Source organism: Ambystoma mexicanum, chromosome 12 (assembly GCF_040938575.1).
Source record: "Ambystoma mexicanum isolate Mex_15411 chromosome 12, UKY_AmexF1_1, whole genome shotgun sequence".
NCBI lineage: Eukaryota > Metazoa > Chordata > Amphibia > Caudata > Ambystomatidae > Ambystoma > Ambystoma mexicanum.
In genome coordinates, this window is record NC_090936.1 from 971,500,198 (window position 1) to 971,526,855 (window position 26,658).

The 26,658-nt window shown below is 44.4% G+C and overlaps 1 protein-coding gene across 2 annotated transcripts in view; it reads left to right on the forward strand.

The window, feature by feature from the left end:
* LOC138514155 (uncharacterized) overlaps positions 1-26,658 on the forward strand; it is a 272,316-nt gene that overhangs the window by 168,280 nt on the left and 77,378 nt on the right. For both annotated transcript variants that reach the window (XM_069629460.1, XM_069629459.1), the window contains exon 2: positions 20,422-20,581. In XM_069629460.1, the coding sequence (XP_069485561.1) occupies positions 20,426-20,581 (156 nt within the window). In that variant the 5' untranslated portion in view covers positions 20,422-20,425. The remainder of the gene's footprint in view (positions 1-20,421; positions 20,582-26,658) is intronic.

Below are 26,658 nucleotides of genomic sequence, written 5' to 3' on the forward strand. Positions count from 1 at the left end.
AAGAATGGATGGAAGACTATTTAATGCACCTTTCCTTCCATTTTATGGACCCCCAAACTGTTTTGCTGTCATGATGCCTACCCCCGGGCATCAAGACCAAGGCCCTCAGCTCCGGGAGCAGGCATCCAGACATTTGTTTAAACCTCAGCAGCCCCGGCTAGGGGCTGTCTGGGTTCAGTCCTGGCGCCATAGGCGCCAGGCTCATAGACTTTACTTACCTGATGCAGACCATGCTGCAAAAGAGTCCAAGCCTACATGAGGCCTGGATGGGACTATTTTGTTACAGGGACTATTTCTTACTCGGGTGTGGCTCTAGGGAACTTCTTACCTGGAACTACTTTGGAGGCTATTTAAACCACACCCGACCAGCAGCACATGCTTCGCGTTATTCTGCATCCAGAAGCGTGACGCTCACCGTGCCTGCAGCCAGCATCCAGTCTTCTGCCACGCCTGCCTCGAATCCGGAGCTCCTTGAATAAAGAAGAAAAGGACAAGGTTAGAAAACAAACTTATTTCAAATTCCTTGCCTAATTCCGGAACCATTTCATCTCCGGACCTGGAAAGTACATCAGTCCTGCACGCGTCGCTTCGCCAGCTCCAGCACGGCGCCATACTCGCCAGTTCTCACAGCATCTTTCGATCCGGCACTGTCCATCATTTCTTCGCCGTAATCCGGCACCTAGGGGGACACAAGAAAAACAAGGTGAGCCAAGGGAATCAACAAATACAACCTCTTACCACCATAGACTTACCTGATTTACCACCAGCGGTATTATTCCATAACTCTCCACATTTTCATATGCCGCATCTGTAAAGAGGGAGAAAAACAACACATTAACGCATGCAATAGTTACCGGACAGCGTTGGGTAACACAGACTCTTACCTGAATGCCAGCAGCAGCTACGAGACCACCTTCTCACGAACTCAGTTGCAACTTAAGGAAGGAAGGGGACAAGAGTGAACATCGGGCACATTGAACTCTTTGAACTTGATACTTACCAATCCCGCCAGGGACTTCAGAGTCAATACTTACCGGAACTCTCCCAACGCCTTCAAACCAGTGAAGTAACTGGTATCTACGCGCCCCTGCAAGACACGCAGGATGGAGAGCTCATCTTTTACGAACATAAGGTGAGATTACTAAGGGGATATCGGAGGTGATTAGTGGGGGGAGAGTGAGAACAGTTGGGAGGCCATCACTAAAACCCACAGGTGGTTAATCCCTGTCTCCACTTGCAGGAAAATACTTCTTCGGGTCCAGCGGACAGGACTAGGCGGGCCAGTCCAGACAGTTATCTCTGCACTACGCATCACGTTGAAGGAGACTGCAGCTGTCTGGGTCCGATGGACACCCCTGTGGGGTCCAGGTGAGCGTAACAGAACGCGAAGCCTCTCTACAAATACCCACCCGGGTGTTATGGAAACCTCGGAAACCGACCAACTGGCCCAATTATTGGGGGAATTTAGGGCGGAAGTACATGCCGCTCGCCAAGAGACTAATGCCCTCAGGAGAGAACTGATTGTCTCAAAGGAGCGCACGGATGATCTGGCTAGGCAACTACTGCAAAACCAAGCTGGACAAACGCCCTTACCTGGGTATGGGGGAAACCCAACCCCCGTTTCATCAAGCAATCCTGTGCAAGTGGTTTTACCAGGAAATATTCCGTTAGCTCCACCCGAACGCTTTGCTGGGGACCCCAAAAGGTTTGCCGTGTTTATGAACCAATGCCGCTTGCACTTTTTATGCAGACCGGGAGCCTTTCCAAATGACCAAGCCAAAGTAGCCTTTGTATTGTCATATCTTAGTGGCAGCGCAGCGTATTGGTCCATTCCATTAGTCAACCAGGATGATCCTCTTCTCCGGGATTTTCAGGGCTTTCAAAGGAGCATGGAAAAACTATTCGCCAGACACTCACTGGGTCAAGCCCTGGACAACAAACTTTTATCCTTACGACAAGGTAACCAGGATCTGCTAACCTATATTGCAACCTTCAATAGGTTGGTGGTGGAAACCGGGTGGCCGGAGGAAAAACGAATTACATTGGTTCATCGTGGACTTCGGGGAGAACACAAAGATGTCTTGGCTCAAGTTGTAAACCCACCTCAGGATTGCACAGAATTTATAGACTTAGTGGTCCAGCTAGACCACCGACTTCAGAACCGAAAGACTGATCGAGCTAAGTTCGAGAACCGGGTTTTGGTTAAACCCAACGTTGCCCCCAAAGGAACAGATGCATCCGAACCTATGCAGATCGGGGGGGTTAAAGGACCCTTAACTCAAAAGGAAAGAGAAAGAAGACAGATGCAGTTGTGTCTGTACTGTGGAACCTCAGGACATTTTCTACGGGATTGCCCTACAAAACCACCCAAGAAGGTGGTAGGAGTTGCTGATAAAAGCCACATAGAGCCTGATTCGGGAAACGACCACGCCCGACAAGTGTAGAGGTCCGCTTGCCGAGCTTAAAGAAGGACACTCAGACCTTGCATCTGATTATCCCTATGGTCCTACTTGATCCCAGGCAGCCATCACGTATGCATGCAGTAAGGGCATACATAGATAGCGGGGCCGTAGGAAACTATATGGACCACGAATTGGTGTCAAGGATGAATCTACCTCTTTGCAAAAAGACCACTTCGGATGTCATTACCACAGTTGATGGAACTGAAATTGCCTCGGGGCCTGTAACTCATTCCACTACATGACTACAGAGATGACACTGTTGAGTCAAGATGGGCATCGAGAGACTATTGTGTTTGATCTAATGAAAGCCCCACAGTTCCAGATAATACTGGGGATGCCATGGTTGGAAACGCATAATCCTTGTATAGATTGGCGAGAGAAGAGAATAACCTTCCCGGATTGTGCACACACCTGTTACCCGGAGAAAACTTTGAACAAAGGCCTGGCTACAGTCGTTAACCCAATCGTGCAGTTACCTCAGGAATACCAAGAATTTCAGGATGTTTTTCAAAAAGAACAGGCCAATACATTACCTCCTCACAGATCATACGATTGTCAAATTGACCTCCTACCCGGTGCACAACCCTCATGCAGTAGAATCTATGCCCTCACGGAACCTGAAAATCGTCACCTACGGCAATACTTGGATCAATACCTTGCTAATGGCTTTATTCGTCCTTCCAAGTCTCCTGCATCCTCAGCTTTATTCTTCGTGCCAAAAAAGGAAGGTGACCTTAGAACGTGCATAGATTACCGCGCATTAAATCAGATTACAGTAAAAAACCGATACCCATTGCCTCTGATCCCCGAATTACTAGACCAAGTAAAGGATGCTTGTATCTACACTAAGTTAGATCTCTGAGGGGCATATCATCTGGTACGTGTCAAGAAAGGCGACGAATGGAAGACTGCCTTTCGCACCAAGTACGGATTATTCGAATATCAGGTGATGCCCTTCGGGTTGTGCAATGCACCAGCAGCCTTCCAGTATTTTATGAACGATGTCCTTCGAGAACTCATTGACGTCTGTGTCGTCGTATACATAGATGATATTCTAGTGTACTCCTCCTCAGAATCAGACCATGTTAAGCACGTGCGTGCAGTCCTTGACAAACTACGCCGGCACAAGTTATATGCAAAATTGGAAAAATGTGTTTTTCATGCTACGGAAGTTGAATTTCTTGGATTTATCCTGACTCCAAAAGGAGTCCGAATGGACTCTCGAAAGGTGGACGCAATTCTCAAGTGGCCATCACCCAGTTCAGTCAAAGGGGTACAAAGCATGCTCAGATTTGCTAATTTCTACCGCAGATTCATTCCAGACTTCTCCCATGTTGTACACCCCATCACTTTTGCGAAAAAACAAACGCTTCTTGTGGACCGAAGAGGCTGAAAAGGCCTTTCAAGAGCTGAAAGCGAAATTCACATCAGCACCTGTCTTAAAGCATCCACGCCCTAAGCTTCCATACATAGTAGAAACTGATGCATCCAGTTTAGCCATGGGAGCTGTCCTGTCCCAGAAGGATCCTGAAACCGGTCTACTTCACCCAGTAGCGTTTTGGTCCAGAAAGTTCTCAGCACCTGAGTTAAACTATGCGGTTACCGATAAAGAGCTATTAGCCATCAAATCCGCCTTTAAGGCTTGGCGGCACTATCATCTTGGTGCCAGGCATACTATTACCATAATCACTGATCATCGGAACCTGCAGTATTTAAAAACAGCCAAAGCCCAATCACCGCGATGACTTCGATGGGCATTGTTCTTTGCCGAATTCGATTTCGTGATCAGTTATCGACCAGGCTGCAAAAATGGCAAAGCAGATGCCTTATCCCGAATAGGGATGGGAGAAGCATATGCAAACCCGGAACCGGTGCCAATAATTCCAGAGCAAAGAATTCTTGGCATAACTACTCTACAGACACTAGAAGCTATTCATTCAAAAATCCAACAACTCTTCGATCCAGCAACCCTGCAGGACTGGGTAAAGAAAGGCCCGGACTACTCCGTCGTCAATGACCTACCTTACTATCAAGGACGACTATTTCTACCACACAAGGAAATACAAGAACTAGTCATCTCCAATTACCATGACACCCTGATGGAAGGGCACCCAGGTATCGCAAAAACTGAAGCGAAAATTAAGAGACAGTTCTGGTGGCCCACTTGGCGAAAAGATGTAAAGTCATTTGTGATGTCTTGTGGCATTTGCGCCCAAATCAAAAGCCAGAAGAAAAAACCTGCTGGCCTTTTACAACCTTTGGATATTCCACCTACACCATGGCACACCTTGTCTTTAAACTTTATTACAGATCTACCTCCATGTAATGGATTAAACACCATCCTAGTTATTGTGGATCTTTTTTCCAAGATGGCCCACTTTATTCCTTTAAAGGGGTTACCTTCTGCTTCGATTCTGGCCAAGGAGTTCCTCGAAAACATTGTCCAATTACACGGATTCCCTTCCGTATTGGTTTCTGACCGAAGTAGTCAATTTATCTCGCATTTTTGGAAGAAATGTTGTCAACTAGCACAAATCGACGTGAGGCTATCAACAAGTCACCATCCCCAGACCGATGGTCAGACGGAAAGGACCAAACAGACCCTTGAACACTACCTACGCTGCATGCTACACCAGACCGAAAGCAATTGGAAAGATATTTTATGGATTTCCGAGTATGCATACAATAACTCTGTACATTCAGGAACCGGACAAAGCCTTTTTTATACCATATATGGACATCACCCTCGAACCTCAGAACTCGATTCGCCTCAGCACTTCGAAATGCCCACAGTTAGTCATTTGCACTCTACTATTACACAAGCCTTTAAAGGCATGGTCTAGTAAAAAATGTTATTTAAAAAATAGATAGGCAACATAAAAAAAAATACTAGCATTCTCTTTTTTAAAACTCCCTATGTAAAATGTTGAGCTATTCAAGCTCAAAATTCGCAAAAGCAAGCACATGGGCGCATCCATTTTGTGAAATGGATGCCCTCCTGTGCTGGCTTTTGCTTTTGCGGCACTAATGAAGGAAAAGCCAGCCAGCTGTAGTAAACAAAAGCTACCGCTGGGTGGCTTTCCCTTCATTAGTGCTGTACGCGGAGGACGGGGACCGGAGACCAGAGCAGGAAAGCTGCAGCTGAATCTCGGTAAGTGCTATTTATTTAAAAAAAAAAATAAGCACTAGCTGGAGGAGCCCGGAAAACTTAGAAATAAAACCGCAGCTTTAAAAACGTTGTATTTATGTTTGCGGTCGCTTTTGAAGCGACCGCAAACATAAATACAACGTTATTGTGTTGGAAAACGCTGCGGTTTTTCTTTCCAAGTTTCTCAGGCTCCTCCGGCTCCCAGGGGAGCACCGGAGACCCAAAGTGAAAGCCAAGGTAGGCAAAAACACAACACGGTTGTGTTTACATGCCGCGCAGTATTTCTGCCTACAGCCGATTTCCCATTTGGGGCTCTCGGGCTCCCCACGGGGGGCCCCGAGAGCCCCAAATGGGAAAGCAGATTCAGGCAGAAACAACGCGGTTGTTTTCCGCAATGCATTAAGGTGGTTACAGTACCCAAATTGGGGTCATCAGAGGGTGGGGGGAGGGGGTGGGGAAGGGTAGCAGGTGTGTGAGGGGGGAGAGAGGTAGGGAAGGAGAGTCAGGGGGGGAGAGTGGAGAAGAAGGGCTTTGAGGGAGGAGCGGAAAGACGGGTAGGTAGGGGTGGAGCGGATAGAGAGAGGTAGGGAGTTCCAGTGGAGGGGGGCCAGCAGTTGGAAGGAGCAGAATCGCGAGGAGGCAGAAGGGGCTGGGGGTACGGCGAGAAGGTGGAGATCAGCTGAGCGGGAGGGAGAGTAAAATGAGAGGAGGGAGGCAAGGTGGGGGGGCGAGGTCATGGAGAGATTTGTAGACATGGCAGAGGAATTGGAATTTCAATTGTGAGAGGAAGGGGAGCCAGCCGAGTTAAGAGAGTGAGGTAGAGATAGTCTCGAGGGCCAAGAAGACATAGAGTGCGGTTAGAGAAATGGTAGATGGATTTTAGGGGAGTCAGATGAGAGACAGGCAGTCCAAAGAGAAGAGAGGAGCAGTAGAAGAGATGGGAGAAAATAACGGAGGAGATTAGGAGTTTAGAAGCGTGAAAGATGAGGGAGGAGCGGATCTTATGGATGTTGAAGAGGTGGTGCCGACAAGCACAGGAGGTTAGGGAGATGTGGTTAGAGAAGGAGAGAGAGTCAATATGGAGGCCAAGATTGCGAGCGTGGGTCGAGATGGGGAGATTGGAAGGGGGAAAGTGGATGACGGGGTTAGGGGAAGGTGAGAGAGTGTTGGGAGGGAAGAAAAGCACTTCAGTCTTGTCAGTGTTGAGGGAAAGAAAATGGGATGACATCCAATTTTCTTATGGCCGTAAGGCAGGAAGAGAGGGTGTGGTGGAGGTCAGAGGTGAAGGAAGAGAATGAGAGAAAGAGTTTGGTATCGTCCGCATAGAAGTGGTGGGAGATGCCGAAAGAGATGACGGGGCGATATGCGATGTATAGAGAGAGAAAAGGAAAGGTCCAATAACGGACCCCTGGGGAACGCCATAGTTCAGGGGGAAGTTGGAGGAGGTGCGGCCTCCCCAGGAGACAGTGAAGGATTGGTTGGAGAGGTAAGAGGAGAGCCAGGAGAGGACAGAGCCTTTGAAGCCAAAGGAGGACATAGTGCTAAGAAGTAAGGGGGTGATCTACGGTGTCAAAGGCTGCAGAGAGGTCAAGGAGGATGAGAATTGAGGATTGCTTAGCGTAGCGAGCGGCGAGTAGAGACTTAAGTACATAGGTGAGAGCAGTCTCAGTGGAGTGTTTAGGGTAGAAACCATATTGAGTGGTGGGGAGGAGGGAGTGAGAGGAGACAAAAGCTGAGAGTTGAGAGTAGGCTAGGCGCTCAAGGAGCTTAGAGATGAAGGGGAGAAGGGAGATTGGTCTGAAGTTGGAGGCAAGAAGAGGGCTAGCAGAAGGCTTCTTCAGGATAGGGATGATGGTAGCGTGTTTGAAGGCAGATGGGAAGGTAGCGAGGAGAGACAAATCTTAAAGAAGGTAGTTAGGTAGGGGGATGAGGAGAGGGTAGACTTTGGGGATGAGAGGGGTGGGGATAGGACCAGAGGGGGCAGCGGTAGGGTGAGTTTTGGTTTGGACAGGAGACGGGAGATGCAGTCAGGGGAAACGGGAGAGAAGGTGGACATGTTAGCAGGGGTGGAAGAGGAGGAAGGGGAGGGAGGGAAGAAGGACGGAGAGGAGAGGATGTTTTGGCGGAGAGAGAGAGAATTTTGGAGGAGAAGAAGTTGGCGAAGTCAGAGGGAGAGGGAAGAATTCGTGGAAGGGTCTGGAAGATACGGCGGGGTGAGAAGCTTGTGAGTGGAGGAGGTTGGAGAAGTAGGAGCGCTTAGCTAATGTGAGGGAAGAGTCATAGAGAGAGTGATAAGAGAAGAGGATTGGTTGGTCGAGGAAGATGATATGATTTGGCATTTATAACGCGCCTATACACAAGTGTTTCAAGGGGTTTTAAGAGCCAGCGTCGTTCGAGGCGACGGGAGGAAGCGACGCATGGATAGGAGGTGAGAGGAGAGCCAGGGCTGGGAGGGTTTGTGAGATGGTGAGAAGGAAGTAAGAGGGTAGAGTTGTTCAAGACAGGAGGATATAGAGCAGGACAGGAGAGGGTGTCATCGGTTGAGGGGGATGAGAAGTCAGGGAGAGGGGGAAGGGAGGAGGAACAGGAGTCGAGAGAAGGGTTGAAGTTGCGGAGATCACGACGAGAGGAGGGGGGGTGGAGAGGGTGAGGACAATGAGGAGGGGGGAGGAGTAAGGGAGAAGGAAAGTAAAGCGTGGTCGAAGAGATAGTTGGGAAGAGATGATACGGGGAGGAAGAGTGAGATGAGAGGAAGATGAGATCGAGAGTGGAGACAGATGAGTGGGTGGGAGGGGTTGGTAGGGAAGAGAGGAGGTAGGAGTTAAGTAAGGAGAGAAGAGGGGGAAGACTGAGATGAGGTTGAGAGGGGTAGGTTAAAATCGCTGAGGACTGAGAGAGGAGTAGGGGAGGGAGAGATGAGAGAGAGAGAAGATGGTCCAGATCTTCATAGAAGGAAGAAAGGGGGCCGGGAGGTCTGTTGCATGAGGGAAGGTGAAGGATTTGAAGAGAAATTCAAAGGAGGAGAAGGTAGGGAGAGATAAAGAAGGGGATGACGAAAGACATTTAAGGTGAAAAATGAGCCTGCCGCCACCGCAACCTGAGGGCCGTGGGACATGAAAGGAGGAGGAAGAGGGGGTGGAGAGATGCAGGAACAGTGGAATTGAAAGGGGGGATCCAAGTCTTGGTGATGCAGAGGAATTGGAGGTTGAGTCGGAAGAACAGGTCAAGGCAGTGGCTTTGTTGCAAATGGATCGAGCGTTCCAGAGGGCGATGTTGATGAGACTGGAGGGATTGGCAGTGGGGATGTGGATAAGATTAAGCAAGAAAGGATTGTGCGAGGCGGGAGGGAAGGGCAGGGGGGAGGTGAGAGAGTGGGGATGACATGAGGATGAGCTGAAGGTGAAGGACGACGACGAGGAGGAGGAGGGGGGGAGGCCAATGGAGGGAGGCCGACAGAGGGAAAGGCAGGTAGAGTACATGACAGGGAGGGGATGAGAGAAGTGCTGGTGGTCGCACAGAAGAGAGCCTACTATTGGGGTAGGTGTCAGGAGCTTTTACAGGTTCAGTGGAGGGGAGAGGGAGGGTGAGGGGTTGGGGGAGAGTGGTTTTAGAGAAGAAAGAGTGGGGAGTCACGACTGAGTGAAGGATGGAGCAGCAGAGTATCCAAGGGCGAGACGATTAGGGAGGAGGGATCCTTTGGTGATCAGTTGCGAGCAGCGAGCCAGACAGGGTGACAGTCACAGGTGGTAGATTGGTGCGGTTAAAGGAGATCTGCCTGCACAACCTATGTGGCATGGAAATAACAGCTTTAGCACCATTGATCATATATTTGTAGATTCTACATGCTTCACACGGATTATTTCTTGAAACGTCATAACTCAAGTGTCTAGCGATCATAATTTGTTAGCCATCACATTTGAGTGGCAAAAAGTGTGTGGGGAAGAACAACTGAAATATCTTCAACAATCCCTTGTTATTAATAATGCTAGATCAAGGTTCACATGGTCTGTGCCAAAGCTTTGTGCATTTAACTGTATTGAATGGCACTTTAAACATCATCCATCAAATCAATACACTCAAATTTTAGATCTATTTAAAGACAAGATATTAATTAAGAATAATCAAGCAGTGAAACACACTCTGACCCGGAAGTACGGGAAAGACAAGCTTCTTATCGTAGAGAACGTAACGGTATCTTGAGAAATGCATTACCTTCAAGTGGCCTTAAAATCAGCCAGATGTCGTTCTACGAATTGGGTCCGAGCGCGTATAGCAGTGTTATTCCAACATGATAGTGAAATCTTTTTTAAAACCATGGCCTCCAAAAATTCAACAGCCACTTTGCTGTTGCTGAATAACTGTAGTCATTTTCGACAACTGGAAGCACAGGCCAATGGTGTTCCAGAACATCAGTGGGTTAGTTATTTTAAAGATCTCTATTCAGACTCAGTATTTGACAACTTTACTTATACTGTGCAGACCAAAACCGATTGGATATTGGAGTGCTCAATTGATACTATTCGAGATTTTATCAGCAAGGCAAGCGATTCCAGAGCGGCGGGCCCTGATGGGTTACACAACATCATGTTAAAAGACAATGCCCAACTATGGGCAACAATTTTACATACTGTTTCAACAAATCCTCAAAAATAGGATTCTATCAAGGTCGTGGCAGTCTTCCATAATAGTCCCGATATTCAAGAAGGGTGATTTATTCCAAGCCAACGAACTACAGACCCATAGCCCTTCTTGATATACCGGGAAACATTTTCGCTAAGTGTGTTTTAAGAGATTTTAATGCCTTGTATTTTGTCACCTAATTTGTGTGACACGCAACAATCAGGATTTGTGGCTGGACTGGCACAGGTATAAATTTGTTATGCATTAATGCCTTAAAATATCAGTGTCAACATGCTAAGCAACCGTTATTTTTTGCTTTTGTGGACTTGCAGGCCGCGTTTGATTCGGTTTCCAGAGCCTTGATGATATCTAAACTCTTGCATGAACAATGCCCTGCCTCCTTGTGTGATATAATATACGGTTTTCATTCTAACACCTCTATTCGTATTCGGCTTAATTTGCATGGTTTGCTCTCGTCGTCCATACCAACAACACGTGGTCTTAAACAAGGCTGCTTGTTAGCATCTGCAGTGTTTAATTACTTTATTCATGATGTTAAACACACATTTGATGCAGTAAATTCTGATTCTCCAAAAATTAAGGGAATAGCCATCAAGGCCCTAATGTATGCAGACGACGTGGTTCTTATAGAAAAAACCCCAGTTGGTCTGCAAAGGCTTCTTACAGCATTTGAACAATATATCAATCTCAATGAATTAAGAATTAACACATCAAAAACTCAAGTAGTTGTCTATAGACCAACAAAATGTGGTCCGAAGCTGAGACGTTGGTGCATTAACAACATGCCATTAGAGATCGTTGCTAATTATATCTATTTGGGAATGTGCTTCGAATGTGCGGCCAAAGCTGCTGGGCATCACATGTGCATCGAGCATAAACTATCTACAGCCGTTTCACAAGCCAAAATCATATTGTATCGTTATGGCAAATTCACTTTACTACCGGCATTGTTATATTGGAAAGCTAAAATAATGCCAACTATTTTATATGGATTAGAAACCGATATCCCTTTGATGGCTAACATATGTGATAGATCGGGGAAAAAGAATTCTGGCAACAAGAGCTACAGCTGCCGCAATGCATTCCAATATCCTGGATCCTTTACGAATTGGGCCTAGTATCTCTTTATGCAATCTATTGTTGGAAATTGTGTGGGCTTTTTCACAAATGCTTAATATCCACTACAAAACCAGTAATATTAAGAACACTGTCTGAATATATATTTACAAGCTCACACGTTTGTTAAAAGATGGCTATTAGCGACATATCGAATACTTGTGTGTGCTGATGTTTCAATTGAATTATTAACATCCAATCCGGATAAAACTAAAATCTATAGATTGGACTGGGTTCACAATCGCAATGTATGTCTAGGATATAAACACATCTCTCATGAAATATTTTGTCTGAAATATATGGGTATGCCAGAAAAATATCTAGAACAATCTCCGTGTGTTTTTTATAGACATGCTGTCCTCTGTTTTAATTTATGGCCGACCAGAGAGCTACTTTTTAAACGAAAAATAATATCAAAACAGCAAAACATTTGTCGATTTTGTCAGTCTCCTGGAATAGCAGAAACTACTGAACATTTGATTGTAAGTTGTCCAGCTATAATCTCTAGAAGGGTAATCCATTCAAAAAAATATCATAAATACGTGGGTAGTATGGACGAGCAAACTTGTTGGTCTTACAACACTGGTACTTCTCATAAAATGATTCAAATTACAACAGTGAACTTTTTGAGCTCTCTAAAACTTGAAACGAATTGAGCATTGCATGTAAATGGTGTGCATAGTTTGTATAACTGCATCTGCTGAGAAAAAAAAGTGATAGCATATATGCTGAACTTATTTTTTTCCTCTTGTCTCTGTATGTAAGTTCTGTTTTAATTTTGTTAATAAGAAAAATCATTTTATTGTAATGAAAAGTTGATTGATTTCAGCTGCTTCAATAAAAAAAATTCTACTTTGAGTAACTTGTTATCACTTTTGGTAACTTTTATCATTGTACAAGGCATCTTACAGTGCAGTACAATGTGGATACTTTTGTTTTTGCCCTAGACTAACACTGAAAGCATTCTCAGTTACTCTAGGTGTGCTAAATAGACAAGCTGGTGGCAGCAGTGACTTTTTTACAATTTTTTGGGTGTTTTTCGTTTTAACCTTACTGTGTTTACTGCGTTTGACTATTAACTGTGGCCAGTGACGGAGGTTTTTCACTTGACCTTTGGCCATCTTTTTTTTTTTTTTTTTTGAACAGCCTGCGAGGCCAGGATCATCCTTTATATGGACTTCTAGTGCCTGAGAAAGCAGAGACTTTGGCAGGCTACTGGAGGGCTATGTGTGTTTGCTGGCAGGATGTGGTCTGTGAATGTCTGGTCCCAATCCGCAAACTGGTTTCAGTGTGTTGAGTGTTATGCATGAGTGTTCCCGCCAGTGGTCCCGATTGGACCACTGCTGGGGTGTGTGTGGGGCTTGGTCTGCTATTGGCTTCTGGGAGTTGCGGCTCTTGCCTGGCTTTTAGGATAGAAGAGGACCCCTTCACCCACTCTGGGAAGATCCTGGAGTAACCTTAAGGATCCAAGACTCCTGTCCAGCTGTGAGACCCGTGAAGAGACCGAAGACCCATCTGAAGGAGGCCTGGCGACCAACTTCTGCTGCTGTCCTGGAGGAGCCCTGTCTTGCTATTGATCTTCAGTAGTCCTGTGAGGGAGTTGCGACCCTTGGAGTGGAGGGAACATCAATTCCTGACGTTTGCTCAGTATCCTTTGAAGAAGAACTGTTGGAAGCAGAGTTTGGGCTACTGTGCTGCTGACATCGCTGTTTCTGCATTGAGGCCTGGAACTTGGGGGGCGGGAGGGGGGAATATCCTCAGCTTGTTCTACAAGACTTACTTCAGCAAAATTCCAGAGTCCTAGCGTCAAGAGGACCCGAGATAGGTAGGCAAGTCTGACCGTGACAACTGAGTCCCTTTGCGTCACCGTGCTGTGGTGACCACTGTCCGAAACTGCTTAACTGAATCGAGTCCAGTCCTGAGAAGGGGTCCTGTATCGTGTTTTTCTGCATTCTTCATCCGAGACACACAAACCTTTTGAAGTAGTAGGCCTGGCATGGGAGTAAACCAGGTAGAAGTCTTGTGAAGTGGTGTTGACAGAAGAAGTGGTAGAACCTTGGTGAATCATCCTGAAGCAAGTGTTGTATAAACTGCTTCTGAATATTATGTTTCCAAAACAAACATGGTACTGCAGAACATTTCTGACAAAGACAATTTGTTAATTCTGATGAACTAAGGAAATGTTTTGGGGGTTTGCAAAGAAGGTTGTTTGACTTCTTAATATCACAAGTGGATGAGAATGAAACTTTGTTGAACAATTCTGAAATGTTGGCACTTTCGTTGCAAAGTTGGAATCTAAAGAACTACATTAGAACTGTGTTATGAGACAGGATTTCCTTATTCTTTTGAACTGCTGAACAAAATCCTGTTTGAATCTGGGGAAGGGGAATTCACCCAGATTATAAGGAGACATTTATCATGCTTTGTATTTGACTGTTATCATTATTTTATTTTGTATTTCCATATATTACCTTGTTGAGTTGTTATATGAATAAATGTGAGGGAGAGAAACCTTTTGTTAGTGTTTCCTTTAGTTTATTTTAGGCAGGCTAATCCGCATCAGGGTAGGGATAGTGAGGTCTTTATCCAACTTTTTGAAATAATAAAATGGCATCTTTTGAAAAACCTTCACAAAGTTGTCCGCCTCACATTTCTGACCCCTCACAATGCGTAGTAATAGTGTATATGTTGTTGAGCATGCGTCTTAGGAGGGTGTGTCATAACATGTGTGCCATACGTGCTTGTGTCGTAGGTGCACATGTTGTTTGTAGGTAAGTTAAGGTTACCATAATATTTGATTTTAATCTAGATTTGTAAAAGTCAAAATTTGTTTAGTGGGTTTGTCGCTTGATGAAGCGTTGTTCCTTATACAGTTCCATACCGTTTCACCAATCTGCACCCCATTTTGCATATTTACCTTTTGGCACCCTCCAGACATTACTGGCTACATGACATTGAGACACCCCATCCCTTTCCCCGGATTTTAACACCTTCACACATGAGACGGTTGCCTGAAATTTGCAAAACATCAATGTGGTCGTAGAAGGACCGGTCTCGACACGAGGAACAAAAACGAGGTCAATGTGGGAACTCGAAAACCATGTTTCAAGGCCCTAGGATGCACGGTTTCTGAGATGTTTGCACCGCAACAAACTGCACCATACCAAGATGAGGCGACAGGTTGGGATAGAGCACAGGAGGTCCCAGTATGCAGCATTTAACCTCCCCCAGCAGCTGCTTCAGGGTATGTCAGCCAGCCACCCACACGCCCATTCGCGGTGCAGTTTACATCAGAGTGCAAAGCACATCAAGCGATGAGGGAATCGGAAAAGCGACCTACAGGATCATTGATTTTCAACAATTGAGTGTTGTCGGATCTGTCCACAGAACCTGTTCAGGTACTTTTTGCTAGTATAATATATTAATGTATTAGTATAATATGTTATTATTTCTAATGTTTGTACACTTTAGTTTCACTTTTTTTGTAAAAAGAAAATTCAAATATATATTTTAAGCTTTTTCTGGATGCCTATTTCGGCTGGCATAAATAAACATATTCAGAACAATAGGCCATTTATTCACTGAATCTTTGTTTAATGGCATATTACTTGGTGGTTTATTTTCTCAAATGTAAACAAGTATTGCTATCAGAGAAGGGTGCCACAGAGATAATAAACATCACATATACATTAAGCTTCTACACTTTCAATATTTGTATTAACTAATTTCTCTGTGGCGCTGTGGGCTTCTAGTGCATGGTTGCATGTAAAATACAAATTATGGGGGAGGGCATTAAGAATCTATAGAATTGGGTTCTTCGTGGAAGCTGTGATTTCATTTTGGAGTGCACAGAATATTGATCAGTTTACATCACATAAAAACAATAAGTTATGATTTTCTGAAAGAACAAGAACTATTCAAGCTACCCCCCACCCTCTGTCAATTTCACCATACAGACAGAGCCAATCTAATTAGGATCCCCCCCCCCCTTCTGTGCAATGTCATTTGAGGTATTTGGTCATTTGAAATTGCATAATTTGTTTGGGAATTTTTCGATTGCGGAGACCGATGTTTGTTAGTCTGGTTGGCCAAAGGTCTAGTCTGAGAATCTACTGAGAATGCAAGCTAGCCCTCCGATACGAGGAGTCTCTCGATCAAGTAAGTTCTAAATTTGATTGAATGTTGTTCATGAATCTGCATTTAGGTATCTTGCCTGTAAAGTTCTTACGTAAGCAGCGGAACAGCAATGATTTGGATACATGCCTGTTTTGTAGTAACTTGCCTGAGTGTGTTGTTGACTTGTTGCTAATTTGTCCACAGTTCCTTGATATCATGAAGAGCTACTTAGAACCATTGTTCTAAGCTAGATCTATCCATTAGACATCCCAAGCAATGTTATTATTATGCCGCAAGTCAAGAAATAGTGTTGTAGTTCTTTCAGTGTGCAATTATCTCAGTACAGCATGGAGGCGGAGGTTAAGTCTTGCCCTGCTTTATTTACTTTTCGGAGGTGCTTGGTACTGGTCCACAAAGTCTTATTCATTACGGACGTTGTATGCATTGGCACTTTGGTAAGGGCAACTGCATGTGGAGTTTCGCGACGGCAGGTATTGTAAACCGAGAACATATGTACCTATGGGATGGTAGATATGTCCTTTGGGCTGTGAATTGTGCTTACAGATATTTTGTCTTGGATCTGCCGCTGTGTACGGGATACTTGTATACCCACTAATGCACTTTATATTTAGCGACTGTGGTTTTAGTTTAATAGATCAGATTTCTATTACAATTTCCATTCTGTGATCCATGACACTATGGCTGAACTGATTGGTCAGAGTGTAAGATTCTTGAGTAAACGTGGTGATTTGATCTGAACTGGACTTTCTCCTTTAACCATTTTGTAATGTGATTTTAATTGTTTTGTGGATACTCCATTTAAATGTTATGTTTTCTATGTTTTTGTCTTTTAACTTGTACTTGTGCTTTTATGGTGGAATAATGAAATCAAGCAGCATTGAATTTAATAATATGAGGTACTTTAATGGTCATTTGAAATTGCTTAGTTTGCTAGAGAATGCAGGTAGCCCAGCTAAAATCCATTTTGCTACACTGTAATGATGTCAGTGTTCTCATATCTTTGAAATGACTAATGATTATACAGTCCTGATTTATTAATCCACTATAAAGCTATATAGTGTGTTGCACTGGTCCACAGCCTCTGACTACACCTCTGAAAACACAGGGTTTCGTTTACTTGTCTATGGTTTAAAGACACTGAACCTCTACGCTGAAAATGCAATAATCCTAGTTTTAAATCCAGTCCTTATTAGTTTAGTAAAAACCCATTTCACACTGAAGTGCTATAGTTTTCTCTTTTTAATTAATTACCTGGTTGCTCCCTTTCCAGTTCCACCCTTTCTTTGGACTTATTGATAAAAGGAGTCCTGAGGACATGCATCTAATTGCATTGGCGCTTTTATACTCCCTTCTGGGGTTTTCTTTCAAGGCAGAGAACCAGCGTCGCCCCTCACAGCTTCTAGGCAACTTTTCCCAGTCAGCTAGGCCCATTGGTCTCTGCTTACAATATGCCTCGGGGGCGGGGGGGAAGGGGAACAAGGGCCATGGGGATTTCTCTCCTCTCTCAAGGTATTATCCCACTTTAGCACTCATTCATGGCCTAGATGGAGGATTCACTTTCCTGCGATTACATGTTCCCTTCTGGAAAAGGCTCTAATGAACTAAGAATTGTTTGACTATTTTACTTGTTGCAATACTGTGCAGCCATTCTCTCATTTGGTATTGATTTATGTACTGCTCCTAATATCCCACTCCACCCCCTGAGAGTCGAGTCTAGTCTACTTTTCCACACTATCACTAAAAAGAGCCTGTTGAGTGTCGCAGATGTCGCAGAAATCACTTCAGGTCATGCAGACAGTTCAAGGGTTTTTTTCTTCTGTGTGGAGTCTATGGCTGTCCCTTTTTCTCTAGTTTGGACTTGACACGTCGCCTTAGCACAGGCATCCGTAAACCCTCAGTTGGCGCTACTCTGCAAGCCGTATTATGCTCTGGATGGTAATGTAAGACGTTGGCTGTCTATCCCTCAGGGACTTCCTAACAATCCTTTATCCAATGGTTCATGCTTGAAAAGGAATTTGGCTAGTGCACTGCACTTACTCTGCTTGGATTCAGGCTGTCCTCACGCATCAACTCCCAGTCCTACCCTGACTATTTTCTTCTCACTCCTCCCACCTTTCTGATGCCCCTTCAATGTTTCACTCCTTCTGATCTTCCCTCAGCCCTTTTTTATGTCCCCCCCATGCTACTGCACCCCTCCGATGGTACTACCTCCCTTACTTCACGCTACTCAAAAATCCTCCTCACTCGGTACCAACTTCACAATCAATCCTTACTCTAATGTTTCTACTCTCACTTGCAAGACAAATGCACACACTCACACTGGGCAACCTTTTGCAGGCCAATCTGGCCCAGTCCCCCCCCCCTCCACCCTCCCAACTGTGGCATGTGTATGCGATGAAAAATCATAATGGGGCTAATCCGCACCCACTTTCTTTGTGCTGGCTCAACGTGTACCTAAGATGGCAACGTGAGGAAGTCCTGTTCAATTTTGTGTTCCATAGCTGTTCACGTGTGGTATCCTGGTAAATTTGGGGGAGGATAGTTCCTTTCCACCTTTTTGTCAATGCAGGGGACATGTAACTTGTCTCTATGCTATCTGTTCCCAGCTGCTGCAGGTGCAGCTTTCTTTGCTGCTTTCCTTCTCAGAGCTCTTTCCTGTTCATTTCTTCCACTCGGCTAGTGGAGCAATAATGTCTATTTTCATGCTTGACATTTCCTGTGGGTTTTCTGCACCAGGTTGGTGGTCTCTGGAAATGAAGATGCAGTGGCCAGAATCTGAGGCAAGGCTCGAGATGAGGGCCTGCAAAAACAAGCTGGCAGTCGGGGTGGTGCTGGAAATGGGGCCCTTGTGGTTCAGTCTGCTCTCTGGGCTCCTCCCTACCCCTACAACCTCCTGCAAAAAAAGGTTCCCATGCTCCTTTGACAAGGCCAGGTTATGGGCCTTGTCACATCAGCTTGAGGGAATGACTGGTACCCCTAAGTCAAGAAGACCTACCTAAAGACCATGGCCAGAGAGCTTAAGGAAAATATCCCACAGTCCTCTACCAGCTAAGTTAAGAGGGCTCCAGATCAGTGGACCCTTGAAAATTCCCTAGTTTGGAGTTGGATCTTTTCCTATGCGCTCCTGGGTTGTGAGCTCTTCTGTCTCCCAGTTCAACTTTCAGTCACTTTCACACACAGCCCACTGGCCAATCAGTCTCAACAATCTAATCATTACTTTCTACTTGATTTAAAATGATTTAGCACCATGGTGGAGATGCGTCCTGCAACTGGAATGCTGGAACCACTGGTTTAATCCTGCATTCAGAGAATTCTCACAGCTGGCTGCACCCACTCTTCTCGCTCCTCTGCTACCTACCCTCACCTAGCCGCCTTCTGCCAAGGAAATGCTCCTGCATAATTTTTTTAGAATACACCGGTTTCATCTTGGTTGCCATGGTACAAGAAATTGGGTGTATTTGTTTAAGCTCCCCATTTCTATTTTTCAGGTTGCCATTTTGCCTTGAGCTTGTTTTCGATCACAAACCTTTTTTTAAAATACATTTTCCATAAATATTAGCAACCCAGATAGTTTGCTTGGGGGCTAATGGTGATAAACAGCTCAGAGGGATGCCACACCTGCTGCAATCACGACCGAAAAAAGAATCAATCTTTTTTTTTTTTTAAATTTATATTTTTTTTTTGCTTTAGTATAGGTAAAACAAAAAGGTGTTTTTACACCAGAAATGGGCGTTTGGGCGGGGACTCAAAAAAAATATTCGACCCTTTTTTTCGGTCCTTTTGACTCGACCCTTTTGTCATTCGACCCTTTTGAGTCGAACCTTTGACCTATAACCGTTCCAGTCCTCTCCCTCCATGTTCATCAAATGCTCCCCTACATTTTTCTAAGGCTGATGAACTTACCACCCGCTTTCCATTTTTCACACAGATCAGTTCATTTCAAATGGAGTCAAAGGTGCTGTCCTTTTAATATTTAAAGACTTTTTCAGATGACTTTAATGAGATTTAAAATACTACTGATCTCAGTGACGGTTTACTGCACGAAAATATCTACTGGACATGTGATACAGGTGACCCTTATGCCGCTTGGGCCTGCCACTTAACTGATTAAACAGAAGACATTCAGCTTTCAAGAATCTCATCTGGTCAGTTAGTGTTCTGCTCCCTGATCCGACCTCTACATACTGACTTTGACTCATTGTAAATCCAACTTTAGATGCTTACTGTAATGTCAATTTTCTTAGTTACCACAATGTACCATTTGCATCTTCACAATATTTGACACCTTACTCAAGTGATTTGTATTGCCTGGTTTTAGCCCTCTACAAAATTCTAGGTTAATGTTCTTCTCTTGATTTTTCCACTATGTGTTGCTCCAATAGAACCTCTGCCATCTGTTTTTTTTTTTTTACTGTTGGCTGTGTTCCTGGCAACATGTGAATTTAATTTCTAAGGGATGTCTCGTTTGTTTTTAACAATGAATCCTATGCCCCTTTGAGCATTTGTAAATAAAACAATAAAAATGAATAATAATACAAATAAAAAATGTGGTCCTCAAAGCTTGGAGCAAATCACTGCTAATAAGTATATCCTCTCCAGTTTTGCGCCCTCAAGTTGATGGTAGATGTTTCCTGGTACTAAGTGGTCTAGTTCGTATTCCTCCACACTGCATATTTTCTCCGGTGTTTCGTGTATTTAAGTGTACATGATTTCTGAAAGATTGTCTTATGAAATTGGTATGCTTCAATTTAAAATTGATGTCCTTCAATATGTCACTAGCGTTTGCTTTGTGTATATTTTGTAGATTGCAACACCAATTGGTTAGTACCAGCTGTCCTGGCCATCAAATGTAATTGGTTACTCTCCTTCAATGCTGGTTTTATACTCTCGTTTTCTACTATTCAAATTTGTTCACAGGGAAATGCCATCCAACGTGGAGATCAAAGCAAGTGTGAAGAACTTGGAGCTGCTTATGAGCAAAGCACAGAGTCTGAGTGGGTCTCACGGAGAGAGAATCACTCAGCGAGACACTTTTTTTATTGTTCCACGAGGGCGGCTGAAGCTAAGGGATTTTATGGTGAGGTATTGCGCTGAGGGTCTTTTACGGTCTCATAAAGTGTTCAACACAGGTTAATGTATAGTTGACAAGATATTAAGATTACCCAATGTGAGTTCATACCTTTTGGAATTGGCGTGTTTACTTGCACATAACACAAACCTTTTCATTTGCATGTGACGTTAATTGAAGTAAACACATGTCAACTGCACAAAACACATGGCATACTTCTGTATAGCAGTAATGTTTAATGCCTTTTCTTTATACAGACTTTGCTGAGCACACGCTCGCTCACTGACAAGTGTTTCATTTGTTTTTGTTCTGCTCTTTCACACATCGTTATGTGAAAACATTGCTTTGTTTAATGCCAATATGAATGCCCACTGAATATATATCCTCTGCCCTTTCATTTTGGTGGTGAAGAAGAGAACGCACAGAAGCAAGACAATGCACAGATATTTTCTCAACGGAATGAGTTATAAGGAACATACAAAGAAATGCCCACAGTCTGTGGGACACTCTCATCCCGTGCACACCTATAACAACTGGGTACCAGTCAAAGCTTCAATTTCTAAACTAAAGTTTTGAATATATGATCGCCCAACAGGGAATCCAAATTTTATCGCAACAGTTACGATCAGTCTTTATGTATATGTATCTCAAAGGGGGTAAAAAAAAATCACTCCCACTCTGTTTTAGCATGAAAGGAATCCGTACATTTGCTTATTCTGTCGTATATTCAAACATGTGACATTGTACAAATCTGTCCACATGATCCAATTTTCATAAACTCGACGCTTTTCGGGTCACACCCCTTCCTCAGGAGCAATCAATCTTCCTTTATTCATTAATATTCTTCCTATTATGATAGGATCTTCAAAACACATTTGTATCATATTAGATTCATATATTACAACCTTTCATTGTACATTTTTATTAGTGTCTAGCACTCATAGAAGTGTAAATCCGTCATGATTAGTATAGTATTCATTTACCTGGTGTTGGTCTTAGAGCTGTAAATGCAGAATATACAACCTATGAACCATGCAGGCAAATCTTATGTGGGAGAACTGGTACCTTGCTAAACACAAAAATGGCTATGATCAAAGTTTGCATACATGCCATGAGGACTAAAACAGTGACAAAGCCACCTAACGAAATACAATGCTCAAAGGTACATCACATTTTAAAAGCTGGCCCAGAAAACCCTACCTTGCTAGAATCTACACATATTCATATAATAATAGGAAGAATATTAATGGCTAAAGGAAGATTGATTGCTCCTGAGGAGGAAGAGTGTCCCCGAAACGTGTGGAGCTTATGAAAATTGGATGCAACAGATCTTTTGTACAATATTATATGTTTGAATGTTTTAATGTACAACAAAATAAGCACATATACAGATTCCTTTTTATGCTGAAACAGAGTGGGAGGGGTTTATTTATCCCCATAAAGATAAAAATACCTAAAGACAGACCGTAACTGTTGCGATACAATTTGGATTCCCTGTTGGGCGATCATATATTCAAAATGTTTGTTTATAAATTGAAGCTTTGACTCGTACCCACTTGTTATAGGTGTGCACGGGACACGACTTACCCACAGACTGTGGGCATTTCTTTGAATGTTCATATTGTACTCAACCCAGTGCCAGCGTTTCTTGCACCCTCTACAAATAGTACGCTTTGACCAACACATTTATTTGAGGTGTGCTCCTCACTATTTTGGTTTTTGGGTTTATATTGAAAGGAATTCAGAGTATTGATGTTTCAGAATAAGGGAATGTAAAACAGAATTGTATGTTCTCTGTATGAACTTCCTCTTGAGAACATGTAGACTTAGTTGACTTTCCCATTTTACACAATCTCTTGACAATCAGCCATCTTGTAAGTCTAATCGCATAGAAGAAAAAATGTGCTTAGTCCGGTGTCAATCTATTAAAACCTGTACTGGTTGGCTGTGCTTATGGGGAGGGCGCATGTTGACCTTATCTGAGATGTAGGGAAGCATGTTATTCATTGAGAAATGGAGGTTCCCCGATAGGGCTACTTTTTGAGATGGGGAAGATACAACATGTTGTGGACCTTTCTCTTGGAGGGATTACATATATTTACTAAATATGCATGGTATTTTTTGGAAAACCCATGTTATTGTATGAAAAACAAAGATTTCTGTCAAGGACAGCTAACCAAAATTTGAAGCTAAGAATAAACAAGTCTACAAGTCAATATAAACTGGCAAGAATAAGACCATGCTGTGCACAAGTCCCGATTGGTTGCCAAGGAAATAAGTGGTTTAGTTGGGCTCAAGGTGTTGGCCTATACACCTATTGTTCGCTGCTTCGGAGAGCAGAAGGAAACTGAGGCAGCCAGAGGGAGATGATAAACCCGATATAGAGCAAACCTGGCCGGCTCAGCTGATTCACTAGGCTGAACTGCCTGGGTAAGAAAAAGCAAGCCACTAATATACTACATTGGCCATAGAGGAGCAAATCTGCCAATAGGGCTAAAAGTGGCACATTGCCATTTCTCCCCAAATTCTAATGTTTATGCTTGCTTCCATAATGTGGAGGCAGCACTAAACCACAAGGCTGAACTGCTTTGATGAGAAGAAGCAAACAACTTTCAAATAACTTTCAATTTTCTGGGGGCTGAAATTAGCCATTTTTGTAACATTTAAATGTTCCATGTTTACACCATTAAGAGACACCAAGATATACTTTTGCCAGGCAGCCTTTCAACTGCCCCTGTGAAGCCAAGGTTTTTATGATACTAATTATGGCACAGCACATTAAGACATGTGCCTTCCTTCTTGTTTCTTTTGGTTGGGATTAGTGAATCCATCGAAGCACACAGGATGGAAGAGAGAAATCTTAACTTGGATTTAAACTGCTTTACCTGTAATGAGATTACTTTTAGGTTATTCTTAGGTAACTGCACATGGACCCTGGGGACTTTTGCCAGAGTAGTCTTTTAGCTCTTTCCATTGAATAGGTTTTCGAGGGGTTAATATAATTTCACCTGTCTCGCCAATCCTGACGGCACCACTGAGAATATCATTTTAAGGTTTACTGTACCACAATTTTTGATGAATACATACATCGCTGATTAGTTGTTTTGACGTTTTAGCCTTGTATTGGGTACAGCACTATGCTCTGCTGCAAAACCTGCCACAGACCAAGGTGGGCTTTTACACTGCCTTTTGGGGTGCTGGTGGGGTAGCCTCTAGCATGTAGGGTTTGTTGCAAATCATATTACAATCGTAGCAGTAGCTCTATATTGCATTTCTAGGGTCACTGGCTATAGGCAAGGTCAGATCTGTTAGCAGAAGTAGATATTGCATGGGATAGGATGCCCATCTCAAATAAACCATGCAAAGTGAACTCTTGTTTTAGAGCCAAATTGAAGTGGTGGAGACTTGCAATCACAGGCAGGAGCAAGTGTGAGGCGTGAAGGCATCCTGAAGCAAGACCCAGACAACAGATTCAAAGTTCAAAATGAAAAGGTTTATTAAATCAAATGTCAGGATGGTTGAAGGCCTAACTAGCCCTATGTTAAGGTGGGATTTCCCTACCTGAATGAGACTAAAGAAAGTTTGAATTAAGGAGTTCATCGTAAAAGTCGGTCCGTGCCCAAAATCTATCCTTACTCTCACAACTAAAGCTAAACAATTTGTAGAGATGTCAATAATAAAGGAAATGGTGATCAACACAAAGGTCGGAACTTCTTCCAGCTCTTAGCTTCCTCTTCAGCACCCCTTTCCAAGTTCCACTAAAGTGTCAATTACCTTTCTCAAGTTCAAGGCAAGATAGTTCCACACAATCCTCTGCGTTACCTTCCCCAAGTTTCAAGCAACACATTTCAGAAGAAAAGGGGCTTGAGGCTCCGTCCCCAAGACACTATTTGTAGTTAATAAAGTCTCAAGGTTTCCTTCCTCAAAGACATCAACGTAGCAACTTATACTGGGTTCAATCTTTCACACAGTGTTTTTGGCTTTTGCAATTTAGGGCTCCCTGGTCTAGGCGCAGTTGTCAGACCACATGGTCCACCCATTACAGGTCGAGCAATCGGGAACCCTCTCACCAGCCCACACAGGTTCTTCTATGTTTGCTCCTGTATCCAGATTCACATTACCTTGGCTTTCTCCTTGCCAACATTTGGGCTTTGCTACAATTTGTTTTCCTCTTTACCCATCTCTTGACTTTGCCACAATGTGCTCTTTTATACATTTTCGCTTTGTGGTGCTCTTTTCCCCACCACATTGCTTTCACCCTCTTCAGTAATACGTCGACAAGGCGTGTCTGTAACACTATCCCTATAGTGACGTGCATTGTACCCACAATCCCTCACGCGTCGAGGTACCTCAGATTGTTTTTTTCCGCCCAGTTTCTGGTCGCCTTTCGCGGAGCTCCTAGAGAGACATTGCTAATACTTGCCACGGACCTCGGTCCTTTGTTATACTTAATATATTATTAACGATCCCTCCCCTCGACGTTAGCTGTGAAGCTGTTTCTCCGCCGAACAGATTTTCGACGGAGAGGAAGAGTGGAGGAGATCCTTCGGCGCTGCCGAACACGTGGCCTGGCCTCGACGGCCAACATACAGTAGGGAGAGTGGGGGTTCGAACTTTTATCTTCTCTTTGAGAATGTCTTTCTTTCTCCCCTTTCTTTCCCTTGGGGTTGTTATCGCCAGCTATTATTGCCTCAGCTATGGAGAGGACACCTTTTAAGTTCTGCCCACGCTGCAGGGGCAAATATACTTGGAAGGATAAGCACAAGCTCTGTAATCGTTGCTTGCCCCTCGATCACAAAGAGGACAGCTGCGCAGCCTGCAAGCTCTTGAAACCTAGAACCCTTAAGGAACGAAGGGTTAAAAGGTGGGCGGACTACGCGATGTCGAAGTCAGTTTCCTCACCCGCTGCCGCTGTTACTGAAAGTGACGAGGAGGGCGATAACTCGACGTCCGTTACGGAAGTCATGAACCCCCAGAAGGAGCGTTCCCGCTCCTCGACGTCCGTCCCCGGCCCCGACGGGCTCGGCTCACGCCCTGCTTATGGGGATGAACACCCCGGCGACAAGGACGCACATAAACCCCATAAGGCTAAACATACAACCCACGGCTCTTCTTCGTCGAGAACGAAGGATCCATCAGCGCCGAAGGGGACGCAGGGCACTCCGGCGTCTACCGCAGACCATAAAGGTCTCAAGCCCCACCCGCAAACGCAGCCGCGACCAGCGATTGGGCTTTCATCTAACACGGGCGCTACCCCAAAAACATCCGACGTAACGCTCCATAGAGCGGCCGTCGAGGTACAACGCGCAACGCACACAACGTCGACACCAGAGCCCTCGACTGACAAACTCGTTGTCGAGAGCCTAGCGAGAATTGTCTCCGAAGACAAACGTGCGCGGACGACGAAACAAACGTCGAATACCGCGACGAAAAAGCACAAAGGTAGCCAAGAACTGCCCCTTTCATCTAAGGACGCTTCTGAACTACCGGAGGGCTTTTCAGAAGGAGACGGTAACAACTCGTCGACGTTGTGGGAGCGTTCGAAGCGGTTCGAAGGTGAAAACACAGATTTCCCCCCTCTAGACTATTCAGGGGTACCCCATGAGACCCTTGAAAGACTCCATTCTTGCATGGAGAAAATGGAAAGGTTTCTAGGAAACCAAGACCCACCCACTCACAAAAGACAAAGAGAATGGCCCCAGGATGACCCTAGAGTCAAGATTCCTAGGCTGGTTCCCCCTTCCACAGATGTATATGACCTCACTGAGGAGGAGCAATACCTTCAGGAAGATGAGGAGTGTTTGGGTGGGCAAGAAGAAGAAGAACTTGAGGAAGAGGGGTTCGAAGAAGATCCTTACACTAATTTCGAAGAGGATACAGCTACATCGCAGCCCTGGCAATCCCCGTCAGTGCAGCCGTGGCAATCCCCATCAGTGCACTCAGACCCTGATGCCTTTCACCCTTCTCCTCTCAAGGATTCACATATTGGGAACTCCTCTCCCATAGATGACCAACCTTCCCTCAATGCACTATTGCGCAAGGCAGCAGCGCATTTTGAGCTTGACACAGGGGAAGCTCTTCCAGAC